General features: G+C 35.5%; 1 protein-coding gene across 4 annotated transcripts in view; it reads left to right on the top strand.

Moving 5' to 3' along the window:
• The window catches only part of LOC148947975 (uncharacterized), a 37,267-nt gene extending 20,521 nt beyond the window's left edge, over positions 1-16,746 (top strand). For 3 of the 4 annotated variants that reach the window (XM_089095154.1, XM_089095156.1, XM_089095155.1), the window contains exons 4-5: positions 7,827-8,000; positions 13,420-14,354. In XM_089095154.1, the coding sequence (XP_088951280.1) occupies positions 7,827-8,000; positions 13,420-14,336 (1,091 nt within the window). In that variant the 3' untranslated portion in view covers positions 14,337-14,354. Of the gene's footprint in view, positions 1-7,826; positions 8,001-13,419; positions 14,355-16,209 lie in introns of those variants that run through there. The other variant, XM_089095157.1, reaches the window with a different exon arrangement.
• The last annotated feature ends 464 nt before the right edge of the window (positions 16,747-17,210 follow it).

Genomic DNA, 17,210 nt, shown 5'->3' with positions numbered 1-17,210 from the left:
GCTGGTCTTAACTTTAATATCGCACTTTACTTTTCGTTAAAAATCTTCGATGTTGGGGTATTTTTTTATTCAAATGATGTTCATATTTGATTGTCAAAATTTCATGATTGGTTAAAATAAGGAATATTTCTCAAATCTGAACGTCTTTAACTTAAGAATCAAAATATCTTATCCTCATTTGTTAAAAGTTAGAGCTTCATAATTTTAGCTGTTCCTTAGATATTACAGCTAAGCCCATTTCCACAAGAGATGTTCATAGTGTTAAGTCCAGGATTTCATCGAAAATTATCTAAGTGTTCTAGCTCTATATCCTTCCCCAGTTGCTCTTGAAATATTCAAGATATGCCGTTTTGACTACCTGGATTTATATAGCGTCTTGATTTTGTTTAAGATTCCCGTCAGCGTTCCATGAAAGTTTTTTACTAATACTTTTAGCCGTCCTGAGATCAATATGTATAAGCCTAGATACGTTCTTTTAAACAGGTGAATGTACTTATTGGCTTTTGATTTAGTGCAACATTCTCTGAACTTTTCAATGTAATGAACTCGGTCATTTGTGAGATATTGCTGATAAGTCCTTTTTACAACCTGAATGCACTATTCCCTTTAGACAGACAGGATAGGCTAAACTGTTTGGATTTTGTTCAGTTGTTTTAGTTTAAGTAGTATAGGTTACAGTAGTATTCTCAGTGGTAGAAATAGCAGCAGTGGTAGAAACAGCAGCATTTTCTTAGTAGAAATAGCTGCAATGCTACAAGTAGTTAAAGTTAGAAGCTGTAGAAGTTGCAGTCACAAGTTAACGCACTCGCAAATACAAGTTGTTGCGTGTGCTGTCTAAGTTTCAAGTTGTCACAATCGCAAGCACTAGCAGTTGAGTTGTATTCTTATTCGCTACATTTGTAAATGCAAGTATTTGCAATCGCAATCGTAAGTTGTCCCATGCGCAAGTAGCCGCAGTCATAAGTTGTCATAGTTGTAATTAGTCACGGTCGCAATCGTATGTAGCCTTAGTCGTAGTCACAAGTAGTAGCAGTTGCTAATATTCCCAGTCACAAAAAGTGAAAGTCACAAGTAGTCGTAGTGGCAGATGCAAGAAGCTGTACTCGAAGTCACAAGTGTTCACACTCGGAAGTAGAGCTAGTTTTGGTCGAAATTTGCAAATGGTTGCAGTCGCAGTTGTAGTCATAGTAGTAGCAGCAATAGTAGTCAAAAGTCTCAAGTTAGTACCCTTAACCGCTTCTAAGGTATTGTAGATATCATCTCTTTGATATCCTGGATGTTTATGGTGTCTATTGGTTTAGATTAATATTCCGCTCAACATTCCCTGAAGTTTCAATTTAGTATTTTTAGTCTTTTCTGACATACCCCGGAATAAATATCCCCCCCCCCCATAACCGAATGAAAAATCATGGTTCGTTTTGTAAACATCAGGCAGATTGTATAATTTAAAACTTCCCTTGGGGGCTGCTAGAGTGATGGCCTCCTAAGAGTTATATTTATTGAAGTGGCTATTTGAGAATTTTGATCAGTGATCAGCAGTTACAGCTGCGGTAGAAGTACTATTAGTGGCCCTGAAAGTTTAAAGCCAATACACTTAGGCGTTATTATGATATTGCAGATCCCGTCTTTTGTTAGTCTGGATACACACAATGTCTTTTAATTTTGTTCGGTATCTCCCTTGAGATTCCCTGGAGTTTCACCTTAACTTGCCTTATCTTGTCGGAGTCACCCAGGATCAAGTCTTCTCTTTTTCTCAACGGTAAAACCTGTATAATAATAATAATTTATTTCAATCCTTTTTTACATACATGAAATGCACTTAGAGGAATACAAGAATATAGAAAAATAAAACAAAAATGGAAATAATAAACAAGATAAAACTCACAAAAAACAAATAACAACACACTTAAGCTGAACAATTAAGTAGAAAATCGACAAAATTTTCTCGACGCTTACAGGAACTGTCCACAAGCTGTTCATTTTTGAAGAAATATAAAAAACGCCATATCTATTTGAAATGTACCGGTTGCGAGTACAAAGCGGCAACTGCAGAACATATTTGCAAAAGTAGAAGAATAAAGATATAATTTTCTTCCGCTCAGATATTGGGAAAAAAACTAAGGGACCAAGAAGAAGACATGCAGGACGAAAAAGACAAAGGGGACCAACAAAGGGACCAAGAAGAAGACATGCAGGACGAAAAAGGTGTTGCAAAGTCTGCCCAGGGCTATTTTGTGAAACTGGCCTTTAACTCGAGCAAGCAGCCCATACGATTTCTAAGCTTTTCTGTCAACGCCGAGATAACAAGTGTTTTAGTAGTTTTTGGTCCAAATGGGAGACCTAAATAATTCAGAGAGGACGAAGCAGAAATAGTTTCTGGGACAACGTTGATAGTAACGGAAGGTTGTTGACACAACCGTAGACGAGAAGCTCAGTTTTAGAGGATGCGACTTGAAGCCCAATCTCATTGAGATCAGAGCAAACTGTATCAACTGTATTTTGGACAACCTGGAGATCATCTGATAATAGAAGAATATCGTCTGCATAATAGAGGTAGCTAACACCAATATGGGGCTCAATTAGAAAGGGAGGAATATTTTTAGTAACGGTTCTGAAGGCATTGTTTAAAAGAGCTGGACTTAGCACAGAGCCTTGTTTCACACCTTTCTGAATTGTGATAGATTTGCTCAGCTGGCTACCTAACCGCACCCGTATAGACGCATTACCATACAAAATCCATAAGAGACGGCAGAGAAAAGGGTTTGTTCCCCTTCTCAATAGAGAAGAAATAGGATGTGAATGGATAATGGAATCAAACGCCTTTGAAGTGTTGATTGTACACATATACTGGTTCTTTTTCAGTATCCTATAGCGATTTAAATTAGCCAAAAAGTTGCGTTTCAGTTTTGTACACCCAAGACTTCGGGAAATCCAATCTGGTTGTCCCCATGGTCGCATATTGTGTTTTTTTTTCTTGGAAGATCAGCTTTTCAAAAAGCTTACCAATTGTGGAGCAAATAGTAATTGGTCTGTACGATTCACAAACCTTTGGGATTTGGCGTAATTGTAAGACGCAGGTAACAAAACCTTCCGAAAGAGCAGTTGGAATATATTGCTGAGAAACACAAGCCTGAAATAATAGTGACAAATTCTGTATAAGAAGTGGGGTATCGTAGAGGAGGTCCTCAGCTTGCACCCCATCGTATCCTGGTGATTTACTAGGTTTTATTAGACGAATTTGGGTCTGAACAGCTAAAGGTGTAACAATGACAAAGTTCCTCCGGTGGTCAAGTTTTGATATATGATGGAGGAGGGCATTTTTATTGGTAGCTTCAACCGGAGGAGGATCATCAGAGAAAAGTGAAGAAAAATATCTTTCCCACGAAGCGACATCGATAGGGTTAGATTGCGAGGAGGACCCTGATGTCAGCTTTGAAACTCTTCCAAAGCTGCTGGGGATTATTTTTTTTTTTTATCTCACGTGTTGCCGTTTGAACTTGTCTGTTATTCCAACGGCATAGAGCTTTTTTGGAACTCACGTTTGGTTGACTTAACAATTGAAAAAAAAAACAGCGAGGACCATCATAGTCGGCCAAAATCCGAAACCAAAACTTATGCCGGTTCTTAGTATCTTGCAATTCATCATCTTCTTTCCAACCATGTTTTTGTGTCCCTATTTTGACCCTTGTTGAAGGTAGAGATACAGAAGAGGCGACCTTAAGAGCATGTGTCAACTCAGCTGGAAAGCAATCAAGGTCCAGTAGGTTCCTTTTCAGTGAAGTAGACAGAAGGTGGGAAGGGATTTTAATTTTTATCAGCAAAGAATCGAGTGTGTACTGAAAGGACGATATATCAATGTGATCCAATGATACTTTTGTAAACCAGCAGGGTCTTGTTTTATTTTGCGAAGGGGACATGTAAATGTTGAACTGGAGGTGTAGACGGTCGCTTGATAGGATGTCATCTGAAACAGTAATAGTGGTAGATTGAAGTTCTGGATTTTGAAGTTTCGAAGTTTGAGGTTGACCCAGAGTTATGAACATAAGAGAAAGATTTAGATTTAGGTAGGACAGACATGCCAAGCAGAAGTAACGACAGAAATATTTGTGTAAGTGGTAGTAAAGGGTCATTCAGATTCGTGTTGAAATCACCACAGATGACAAGCCACCGCAGTTGGTAGCTTGAATTTTATGGAGAATCTTTGAAAGTGACGCACAAGCTGATGCAAACACCTTCTCAGAACTATGGGTACGGTAATTAGTCGCCATGTAAGTACATAACAATAGAAAATATCCTAGCTCAACAGTAATATAAATGTCACTCGAATCTAGTGGTAGTAGTAATAGGACTTGTGGTATCAGTAGAAGCAGCAGTAGTTGTAGTAGTAGTAGCCTGCAAATATTGCCTTATCATTTCCTGAAAATTCCAAATTAATATACTCTGTCATTCCTGTTACACCGTTTTGACAGCCCATATGCCCTCTTAATGCCTTTCGTATTTTGGGAAAGTAGAAGTCAAAATGCATACCTTGACATGCATTACATAAAAGCCTTATATGGCCCCAGGACATAACTTAAAGCCCTCACCCGGGGGCTCTGGGGGGTTGTGCCAAGCCTAGAGACATTGTTATATGTTCTTTGGACTACTTTAAACAACATTGCCATCGCATAATTTCAATCAGATGCGTTTGGCGAAAAGAGAAGCTGGTGGGGGGGGGGGGCTAGTTGACCTCCATTACTATTGACTCATAAAAGGGCCCTAGAACTTCTATTTTCAACCAAATGAACCAGCCAACTCTAAAGTTTATACAACCATCCCTTCCATAAGAACCTTAAATTCCCCAGGGACATAACTTACAACCCTTGCTCTCAGACTCTGGTGGTTTGTATCAACCCCAAAAGCCTTGTTATATTATCATTGGATATTTTGCATTAAAGGACTGTCTCAAAATTTCTATTGGATATTTCTCAGGAAAACACGACATGTTTGTGTGTCTGTGGGGGGGGGGTGTGTGCTCTGATCACTTTGACTTTTAAAAAGGGCACTAGAACTTCTGATTTCTACTCCAATGAGTCCCCTCCAAAGTTTTTTTTCCATTATCTCCAGATTTTGATTGGAGGTGTTAAGGGTAATGATGAGTGTGGCGGGGGGGGGGGGGTCTGGTTGCTCTCAAATCACTTTGACTCGTAAAAAGGGCACTATAACTTCCAGTTTCAAATCCAAGAGCCCCATCTGAAGTTTTTACAACCGCCCGTTACAGAAAAATCTTATATGCCCCCAGGACATGCCTTACAGCCCTATTCCCAGGGCACTGGGAAGTCGGGTCAACCATGGAGGCATTGTTATATGTTCTTTGGAATATTTTGAGCAAAATCGCTATCTCACTATTTTAATTAGATTCGTTTGGTGAAGAAGGGAACTCGGAGGGGGGGGGGCTAGCTGCCCTCCATCACTTTTGACTATTAAAAGGGAACTAGAACGTCCAATTTTCAACCATATGAGCCTCCTTGAAAGTATAATATTGGACGTGATCGTCTCTTACTAGGTTGCTAGCTACCGCTGCAACCCGGATATACAACCATCCCTTTCATAAAAATGCCCTGAGGGCATAGTTAACAACCTTGCCCCCAGGCTCTGGGTGTTTGTTTCAACTCCAAAAGTCTTGTTATATTATATTTAGACAATTTTGAATAAACTGGCTATCTCAACATTTCTACTGGAAGGATTTCGGGACAATAAGACGTGTGTGTGTGTGCGGGAGGGGGGGGGGGGGGTTAGCTGTCGTCCAATCACTCTGATTCTTAAAAAGGGCACTAGAGCTTCTGATTACCAATCCATTGAGCCCCTTCCGAAGTTTATGCGACCACACTTTCTATAAAAAAAAAAACTTATATGCTCCCAGGACATAACTGACAACCCTTGCCATGAGGGCTGGAGTGGGGGATTTGTCATCCTCAAAGACATAATTTCCGGACCTTTGAACTACGTTGAACAGCATGGCTATCTTAAAATTGGGGGGTCGCCGTCCTCAAAGACATAATTTCTGGAAATTTCAAGAGCGCTGAACAAAATGGTTGTCTCAAACATTTGATTGCATGTGTTTGGGTAAATGGTGGGCGTTTGAGGGATGCTAGTTGCCCTTCAATCACTTTCATCTATTAAAAGGGCACTGGCCCTTTCAATTTCCAGTCGAATTAGCCCTTTTCGAAATATCCATGGCAACTCCTTCAATAAGAAGTACCTTGGTCTAAAATAAACCAAAAAACCTAAAAAAAAATAAATAATACATTTTACCAACATCGTTCTTTACTTAGGCAGCGCTATTGCGTTGCCTCTGATTACAAGTTGGTTTTGAAGGCATTTTGAGAAATTTTTTGCCAAAATACGTGTTCCAGGGTAATATACACTGGACCGCTGATGGCAGATTAAATGGGAGAGGCTTTTTGATAATGCAGTAGCCAAAAATTAATGAGTTTGATTGTGCTGTTAAATTTATATACAGTGATATGGATTCTTATTGTCGCTTCTAACTGCAGACAATGTGCAGTCTTCATACTTCAGTCTTTTCAAAGGTATTTGATTATTAAAGTATCCTTTAAACTTTTTGTTTTCTTTTTTAAGGTTTTTGAATTGTTTTAATTCCTTGTTAAAATATAAACAAATATTTTTGCAAATACCAATTTTTTGTTCTTTACGTAATTTAATGTCTTTTCAAACCTGTAAGCTTAATCACGTAGCGAGTTGATTTTGTCTAACAAAAAAATTAAATAGTTTTAAAATTTTCAGGTATTTTTCTAGTTTGAATTAAAACAAAAAATTATTATTCAGGCACCGTAAATATTTGGCAGTTTACATAATAACTAGCGATTCTGACCTGAACTTAACAAAATTTTCAACTTTTTTTCATGCCTTAAAAAGACATTGCTTTTATACTTTTAAGAAAAGAAATTCGGTAATGATGTTTTTCTAACAACGATTTTTACTAAGCTTCAAACTTTTGGTTTTCTTTTATGAGGTTTTTGAATTGTTTTAATCCCTTGTTAGAATATATACACACATTTTTGCAACTACCAGATTTTGCTCTTTACGTAATTTAATGTCTTTTCATGCCGATGTATCTTCAAAGATATTTTATTATTAACGCAAGTCCAATTTAGAACCATGATTTCTACTTAGCTTCAAACTGTTGGTTTTCTTTTCTAAGGTTTTTGAATTGTTGTAATCCCTTGTCAAAATCTATACAAATATTTTTGCAATCACCAGTTTCTTGCTCTTTAAGCAATTTAATATATACTTCTCCATGCATAAAAATCTTCAGTTTTTTCACATAACTATGACAAGTATGACAACATCAATGCACTACTGATGTATATAAAATGACGTTACTCGTATAAATATATTTTTTTTTCCAAAATTAAAGCTTTTAATGACTTTTCCCAAAACTTCTGACCTATCTGATCGTTATTTTAAGCCAGAATATCGCAGGATGCCAATTTTCCCGAAAACATATGGAACCGTTGTCGAGAAAAAATACATACATAAATATACAATTATTATTGGTTTATTAAGATAGTATATATGTATATATATATATATATATATATATATATATATATATATATATATATATATATATATATATATATATATATATATATATATATATATATATATATATATATATATATATATATATATATATATATATATATATATATATATATATATATATATATATATATATATATATATATATATATATATATATATATATATATATATGTTTTGTTTTTTTTTTTTTTTTTTTTTTTTTTTTTTTTTTGCAGAAGTTGAAGACCCATTCACAAGAGACACTAAAAATGTTCTTGGACTTTCGCCACCTATTTCAGTATCTGGACATGAAGGCAATTTATCTTCTATTCGTCCATGCACATCTACGAAACTTGAGCCTGATTTTGACCCTATCAAACTGTTAGAGTTAGATTTTAGAAATGACAATGGTATGTTTTCAAATTTCTTGAGCTTTATTTCTGTGCATTTAGACACCAAAATCGTAGTAAGCTTTTCTCAATGCAATGAGATTGAAAGATCTCTTGAGTTTGCTGATACTCTTTATTTGTATTTACAGATGATTACCTGTATTCACTTTGTAAGAGAATCCAGGGACTGGAAGGAATCAAACGTAAAAGGTTTGTGACCTGATTGTTTCGTGGAACAAATACTGTATAACCAGCAAGCTTATTTGTTGCAGAAGTTGAAGGCAGTTTCCCAAGAGGGAATTGAAAGGGAATAATATGAAAAAAATACAAAATGCTTCTCCAGACTATGTAAAATATACCCCCAGCTTTGTCGTTAATTGACGCCACTGGTTTTGTAGTGGCCAATTGTGGCCAAATTTGGCCGATTCAAGATTGTGGTGTTGTTTGAGAGAGGAAAATTAGTTTTCTTGTTACTGTCGAGTCAGTAAAATGTAAATGGAAAACCGGGAATTATGGTAGTGTAGCAACTGTCGTAGCTTGCTCACGGTAGCTTGTAGCTATATTAAGGTAGTTTGTTTTTTCAAAACCAATCAAATGGACGTTTGTTATGTTTCAAACGGGGTAGAATCATGATTATTAATCTGGCATTCAAACTGCCTGATTAAGAAACATATTGAACAGAATACTTGATTTGCTTTTGTTGCAAATCAGATTCAAAAAATTTATTTCTCCAGCCAGGAAAAATTACTGCTTAAATAAATAAAAATGTTTTGTTTGTTCCCCAGTAGAATGGACTATTGACATTAGATTTTACATAGCTTCTTAAAGAAGTTTCACTTTCAAGAGCCTTTTCGCAAAAATTTTCAGGGAATTTCACTTTCTATAGGAGACATTAGCATCAGTTCACATAAGGAAATCACTGGGTTGTTTTCTTTCCATAAAATTACCAGTCATGATTGAAAGATGCTAGTTCAGTTGCATTTTGAAGTGTTGCTTACCTAAGCATATCTCAACAAAAATTACTATAACCAACAAGCTAAGTGGGCTTGTTTTTGCTCTTTTTCTACTTATAAAATGTGAAACGGCTTTTCTTATCTTTCTTAGGTTATCAATCAGAGATCCGTGTTCACAAGACTATTTTCAATAGAAATGTTTCTAGGTCAAGAACATAACAATAAAAAAAAAAAAATAGTCCAGTAGCGAGGATATGTTTCTTGGTGGCCGGCGTTTAACCCCCCCCCCCTCCGCGGAAAATAACCCCCGTGAAAAATACCCCCCCCCCGTAAAATACCCCCTGGAAAATACCCCCCCACCGTGGAAAATAAGGCTTTCCAAATTTGATAATAATATTTTAGCTTTATTTTGTTAATTTCCGTAGGGGGAAGGAATTTTGGTGCTTATGTATTATGCGCCACTCACTCAAGTTTACGCTGTGTAAAATTCGAGAACACACAGGTTTTTTTGGTTAGTTTCTTCGTTATTTTGGAAATAAATTTGGGCTATAGATTGGGGGGGGGTCAAGTATAGCGGGTCTGCATTCAAAATGTGTTTGGTACAATTATTCTGCATATTAGATAGATAGATAAATAAGTATATTTTAAAGCCAAATTTACGGCCATGAACACAGTAAACAACATAAATGAATATAGTAAATGGGGGGAGGTGTTTAACCCCCCGGAAAATACCCCAATGCAGAAAATCCTCCCACCCCGCGGAAAGTAATCCCCGTGGAAAATACCCCCTCTTTGGAAAATACCCTCGCGGATAATACCCTCCCCCCTGTGGATAATAATGTTTCTAAATTTGAAACTTTTATTTGAATTTTTTTTTTTTCGTTTAATAGTGCTAAGGAACGGGAAAAAGAGGAATTTACATACCAGAAGTATCTTAAAAACTTGAAAAAAAAACAACATAAATCCATTTGTGTTGAAAAGACCTCCATGTGAACTTCTGCAATTTTTGGCAGTAACGGGTGCCAAATTAAAAAAAAAATCAAGAAGAAAAAAAAAATAAAGGCAAACAATTATCAAAATTAAGCTAAAACACATGGGATCAAAAAGTTTAAGAAGGTTTGGCTATCCCTTGAAAGGATAATTGGCTTTGGGAACCAACACATTGTAAATTGTTTAAGTTTTTACAGACAAAAGCGTTGTCAAAATCTACGAGTTTGTTTTCTTTATCTTCCAAGTGTAAAACTAACACAAATCACTATTAACAAATAAATGAAACCCAACACTAACAGAAATTACAAAAGATAGCCTAGTCAAACTCAAAACAACACCCATGTTTTCTTCAGACCAGAAAATAATTTGCACTTTACTTAAAAAAAATAAATAGCCGTGTATTTTCAGTTTTATATACATATTCTGATATATATTGCTTATAGTCTTAATACTTCTTTATTTGTTTAAGTCAAAAAATTGATAACATTTAAAATGTGTTTTGTTTTAAGTAAAGTGCAAATTACTTTCTGGTATTGAGGAGGTGTGGGGTTGTCAGCCCTACTCATGCTAATTGTTGCTATTTTGAGTTTGAATTGGTTACTTATTGTAATTTCTGTTCATTTTTGGTTAAATTCATTTATTTATGGTCATTTGTGGTAGTTTTAGGCTTGTAAAATTGTTTGCCTTTATTTTTGCTCATTTTTGGTTTAATAAGGCTCTTTACTTTTCGTTCAAAACATTTGTTTCCCATTAACAAATACTGTCAGTATGTAATTAAATAAAAAAAAACAAGTTTTCAACTGAAAGTGAGGAGCAACATCAAACCTTAAAACGAACTGAAATTATTACATATATGAAAGGGGTTGCCTCCTCCTCAAGACCTCACTCTTTACGTTAAAGTTCTTTCAATTGAAAAATCCAACACTTGTGTGTTATACGCCACTGACTCAAGATTACCATGTGTAAAACTCGAGAACAAACTGGTTTCTTCGTTACTTTACAAACAAATTTGGGCTATATATTTACACATTAAGGGGGGGGGGATAAAGTAGGTACAATTATTCTGCATATTATGAAGGAAGAATTGTTTTCTGACTTCAAACTATCCAAATGCTTTACCCCTCTCCCCCCTTTTGTGCAAATATATAGCCCAAATTATATATTTCCCATATGTTCTGTCACTAAACTCCTTCCCCCTACGGTAATTAAAAAAAATACAAATAAAATTCTCAAATTTGGAAAGCCTTATTTTCCACGGAGGAGGGGGTATTTACCGGGGGGGTAAAGTATTTGGACAGTTTGAAGTCAGAAAATAATTCTTCTATAGGTTTATGGCCACTAAAAAATTGCAGAAGAATAACGAGGCATCTGAAAATTTTGTTAACTAAAAAAAAAAAAAATAAAAAAATAAAAAAAAAAAAAAAAAAATGACCTCCCCCCCTAATGTTCAAATCTATAGCCCAAATTTAGCCTATTTCTAAAGTAACGAAAAAACCGGTGTGTTCTCGAATTTTGCACAGCGTAAACTTGAGTGAGTGGTGCATAATACACAAGTACGAAAATTCCTTCCCCCTTCGGAAATAAAAAAAAAACTAAAATAAAATTCTCAAATTTGGAAAACCTTATTTTCCAAAAGGGGGGGATTTCCGCGAGGGGTATTTTTCGGGTGGGGGGGGGGTGAACGCTTAGAACCATGTTTTTTATATGGTATGTTTGAGTTAAACCTTTATCAAACCGAAATTTGTGCGAAAACATTGGAAGCTTAGAATGATTTGCTCCAACCAGGCATTGTACTCCCGGCCAAGGCATTAAACCAGGACAAAGTGAGTAAGAAGTTATTGTTAACCACACTGAACCAATAGTGTAAAAAGTGAGGGTATGTCGATGGGGAGTCCCTAGTGTATACAGTAAGTTGTGTTTGTTTAAGTACTAATGGTGCTTTTAATTTCCATTTGAGAATTCTTTTTGCGCATTTAATCAATAACTTATATAAGTTATCAAATGACAAAACATGTTTTTACATAGTATTTTTGCGTCAACACTGTGTTTAGAAAGCATTAACATCAAACCCAATTTAATGCCATCTTGTTAAATCGCAGATGATGGTTATTTTGAATGGTTTCAACTTATCTCCTGGAGTAAATTTGTAATAATAGAAATTTATGATCGTTGATTAATTTTGTCAGTACTTTCACTTGGTGTAACTGGGCTTGACTTCAACGTTATCAGTAACACAATCTGATTGCATATGTCATAAGTTGCCACCATCAGAAAATTGTTACTACGTCTGAAAATTGCACTACGTCAAACAAAATTTAATGCCATGTTTTCAAATCGTAGAAGATGGCAATTTAAAGTGTGTAAGTTTGTCTCCTGGACTAAATTTGTAATAATATAAATTTATGATTGCTGATTAATTTTGTCAGTACTTCCAATCGCTGTAACTTGAGTTTGGCTTTAACATTATCAGTAACACAATCTGATTGCAAATGTCAAAGTTACCATCATCAGAAAATTGTCACTAGATTCAGTTATCTTTTCGCGCTTTGGTGAGGTGTCAAAGTAGAAGTCGAAACTGTATTTTAATTTGGCTTTAAATAAGCAAACCGTTTCTTTCTGTGGTTTGTTACATATGAAAGTAAAAGTTCGTGAAACCTTATATAAAAAAAATTAGGTTTTCAGGTTAAAGGCATCTCCTATGTAGCTTTTTTCCATACTTTGATAAATCATACATATAGTAAAAAGTGATTTTTTATTCTCACAGTACCGGACAAATTAGCTTTTTTTCTTGTCCCTTAAACAATAGAATCTAATGAAAGATACGTGATTTATACGGTTTTTGTTTTTTTGTTATACAGAAAAAAAAATTGAAATTCAGTATTGAAGTATTTATTAGCCATAGTTTAAGGTACAGTTGACAGTTAATTATTTCTATTTTAATTGAATTTTTGATCATTTAAATTAGTTTATTTAATTATTCATATTTTTTATTTGCCCAAACCTGGACAACAAGTTTTTCATTGATAATATATTTGACGTATTTATAAAAATTCTAATCGCTTCAAATATTTTTATTGCAAAATTAATTGCAACAGGGAGAAATCATTAAGCTTTCTGTGACGCAACAAGAGAAATAAAATAACTTGTACATTTATCTCTTCACCTTTAAGTATCTCTCTTATGAATAATAAATCAGGTAAAATTCTGGCAATTTTAATCCAAGATCATGAGAAAACGAGGTTTAGACTACCATAGGTTTAACAAATTTGAATTTACTTTAAAACAACTTATCACCTGAAAAAAATCTAATGCTGTAAAAGCCTCAAAACCTTCAGTGTAAGCTTTTTGCTTAAGGATAATTAGAATATACTATGAATGCTAAATCGTATTTCAAGCATAATTTCAAGCTTAATTTCAAGCTTAACTTCAAGCATAATTTCAAGCTAATCACATCTCAAAGTACTTATTGGGTTTCACTGGTTTTATTTTTATCCTAGACACTGCTGTGACATCATTGCTTGAAAGTAATCTTCTCAGACAAGAAAATGAAATACATATGCCTGGTTTAACCACCCTGTTTCTTAAACAAGAAACAAATACAGATTGTGAGCTTGAAGTGCAAAGTGATCTCCAACTGACCTACGACATGAATCTCTTTGATGAAAATGGTGATCATGAAAACTTGTATTTACCAAATATATCTCAGTACCAACGAACGCGCCCTGGGGAAAAAACATTCGAGTGCCAAGTATGTGAAAACAACTTCACTTCTTGTTCTCATATATCTGAACACCGAAGACGTTCTGCTGGAGAGAAACCTTTTGTGTGTCAACTATGTGAGAAAAGCTTCACCTCTAGAGGATATTTATCTCAGCACCAAAAAACACACACAAGGGAGAAGACTTTTGAGTGTCAAGTTTGTGAAAAAAGTTTCACTTCTAATTGGAATTTATTTCAGCATCAAAGAACGCACACTGGGGAGAAGCCTTTTGAATGTCAACTATGTGAGAAAAGCTTCACCTTTAAAGGCAATTTACTTCGGCACCAAAAAACACACACAAGGGAGAAGCCTTTCGAGTGTCAAATTTGTGAAAATAAATTCACTTCTAGTTCTGATTTATCCAAGCACCGAAGAACTCACACGGGAGAGAAACTTTTCGTGTGTCAAATATGTGAAAAAAATTTCACATCCAGTTCTGATTTATCCAGACACCAACGATATCATACGGGAGAGAAACCTTTCGTGTGTCAAGTATGTGAGAAAAGTTTCTCCCATAGGGGCAATTTATGTCAACACCAAAGAACTCATACGGGAGAGAAACCTTTCGGGTGTCAAACATGTGAAAAAAGTTTCAGAACTAGAGGCAATTTATTTTGCCACCAAAGAACGCATGCTGGAGAAAAGCCATCCTAGCGTGGTGTGTACACACATTCAGCACAGAGCATAATTTACTGATACACCATAGGGTCAAGCTTGTGAAAATACACTTCTAGTTGGAACTAATCAGAGTACCAAAGAACTTCTTTTAGGTGAAAGATGAAAAAGAATCCCCCTGATGATTGAATTTATCAACACATAGAAAAAGGAAGCATCCTGTAGTTGTGCAATGTCATCCAAACCAGAGGTTATTGTAAGTTTGTAATTTCAATCTGTGTTCAAATAAAAATTCATTGTATGCTTTAATTGTATTCCAAGCGGGAACCAGCGTTTATTCCCCCCATCCAGAAAATACGCCCCCCCCCCCTCGGAAAATACGTAGCCGAAATATTTTTAAGATATAAACAAATTTCACTGTCTTCGGTAAATTTCCTGTTACAATTCCAAACATTTGCATGCAAGGGCTTTAAACATCTACAATGGGATTCTTTGATTGTTTTATAGTTAGGGAGGAAGAGAGATGCCTCAAATGGTGCATTTAAAACGCATGAAATACGTGAAATTGATGTTAAATTCCTCTTGATTTTTGGGAATGTTTCTGGTCCACGCTGTTATTATGACAGGAAAGAGTAACATTAAAGCCCAAAAAGAGCAGAATTATTTTGTATAGGAGGGGGGCTGTCTCTTCCTCATCCAAATCTCCACCTCGTGGTCGCAGAAACTGCGGAAGGTGCTCGTTCTGTCCGAAATTAAGAGTTCTAGTTATATAATGAAAGTAATTGAAAACCCTCCAGCCACGGGGGAGGGGATGTTTTCCACAGTTTTTTCGGTCTGGGAGGGGATTTAATGCCTAAATCCATCGAAAATGTGCAGTTTTAATAAAAATTAAGCGAAAGAAAATTTAAGAAGCTCAGTGTTTAAGCATTTAAGATGGCATCTGGAATAAAGAAACTCTATATATATTCCTCTGAATCTTTTCTTTTTCATTACTTGATTTTTAAATTTAAAATATTATTCGGGAATTTATAAGCACCGAAAAATAGCAATACCAAAAAACGTATACCAGAAGAATTACCGGAGAATTTGCATTACATTTTGTTATATCAAAACGCTGTAGAATGCATTCTACAGTTGTGGAAGGTCATACAAACTAGAGGTTATTGTTAATGTGTAGTTTTCAGTAGTTCTAATAAAAACTGCCCCAAAGCCAAGTTAAAGGCTCTTGTTTTGAGCCACGACGTGTAGCCTACCAAGGACGGGAAAAGAACAAAAAGGCTCTCAACTCTTCTCCTGAAGCTTTTGCTGTCAACTTTTTGTTTTAAAATGGAAAACTCTCTTTTTAATTAAAAACTCTCAATCTAAAATTGAAAACTGGGGTAAAATTGAATACTTTTTGTGAAAAATTGAAAATTAAAATTGAAAATTGAAAATCGGTTGTGATTAACGATTGAACTATTTATCCCCGGTGAATTCGTCGAATACTTTCAATTAAAAGTTTGCCTGAAAGGGAAAACTTTGGAGGATATGAGGACCATAAAGAATCTTAAGTTTTCTTATTTTTACCACAAAGATAAAATAAAAAGCCCACTCGCCCCACCTTAACACTTATGAAGTTGAAATTTAATGATTCAAAATTTGCCCATGAGAAACATTATATTCAGGTGTATCTAGTGAGGTAAATCAAAATACAATGTGCGGGAGGTTATTTTTTTAAATAGTTTAGGGTGTCAAGTGAAAATTTGTGGGATCCGAATTGACTTCCAGTTTTAACTTTGTTAGGGGATCAAAGGACCCATGGTTAAACTTCATGGTAATTATAGAAAATATATATTAGCAGAACTTTGAAAAACTCATACGGGAGAGAAACCTTTTGTGTGTCAGCTATGTGAGAAAAGCTTCACCTTTAAAGGCAATTTACTTCGGCACCAAAAAACACACACAGGGGAGAAGCCTTTCGAGTGTCAAATTTGTGAAAATAACTTCACTTCTAGTTCTGATTTATCCAGACACCGAAGAACTCATACGGGAGAGAAACTCTTCGAGTGTAATACATGTGAAAAAAGTTTTACTTCTAGAAGCAATTTAACTAAGCACCAAAGAACGCATACTGGAGAGAAACCTTTCGGGTGTCAAACATGTGATAAAAGTTTCACTACTAGAGGCAATTTATTTTGCCACCAAAGAACGCATGCTGGAGAAAAACCATCCTAGCGTGATGTGTACACAAATTCAGCATAGAGCATAATCTACTGATACACCATAGGGTCAAACATGTGAAGAAAGTTGAACTTCTAGTTGGAATTTATCTTGGCACCAAAGAATATCTTTCAGGTGACAAGCTTGGAAAAAATAATCCACCTGATAATCCAATTTATCAACACATAGAAAAAGAAAACATCCTGCAGTTGTGAAACGTCATGCCAACCAGAGGTTTTTTTAAGCTTGTAGTTTCAATATGTGTTGGAATAAAAATTTAGTGCATGTTTAACCTGTGTTCCAAACGGGAACTGGCGTTTACCCCCCGCCCCCCATTACAAATCCGCGGAAAATACCCCCCCCCCTCGGGAAATACTAGCCGAAATGTTTTTCAGATCTAAACACATTTCACTGTCTCCGGTAAATTCCCTATTGTTTTACAATTCAAACTATTTGCATACAAGGGCTTTAAACCTCTACAATGCCTCAAAGGAGTTGCCTCAAAGGGTGCATTTTAATGCCAAAACTTCCCAACTCTCATTGAGCCTTCGGATAAAAAGAATAAATTCTAAGGGAGAAACGAGGGGCGGGTGGAAGTTAAAACTTATATATATTCCCCAGGGACTTTTTAGGGGGGGCTAATTTGGGGGGGGGGGGAGGGTGGAGGTACAAAAACAAACTGTAAAAAACGCATCAAAAATATGAAATTGATAT

The sequence above is a fragment of the Artemia sp. Qi Xiang Cuo genome, chromosome 10 (assembly GCF_049724085.1).
Source record: "Artemia sp. Qi Xiang Cuo chromosome 10, ASM4972408v1, whole genome shotgun sequence".
NCBI classification, from domain to species: Eukaryota; Metazoa; Arthropoda; class Branchiopoda; order Anostraca; family Artemiidae; genus Artemia; species Artemia sp. Qi Xiang Cuo.
This window is presented reverse-complemented; position numbering and strand designations above follow the sequence as displayed.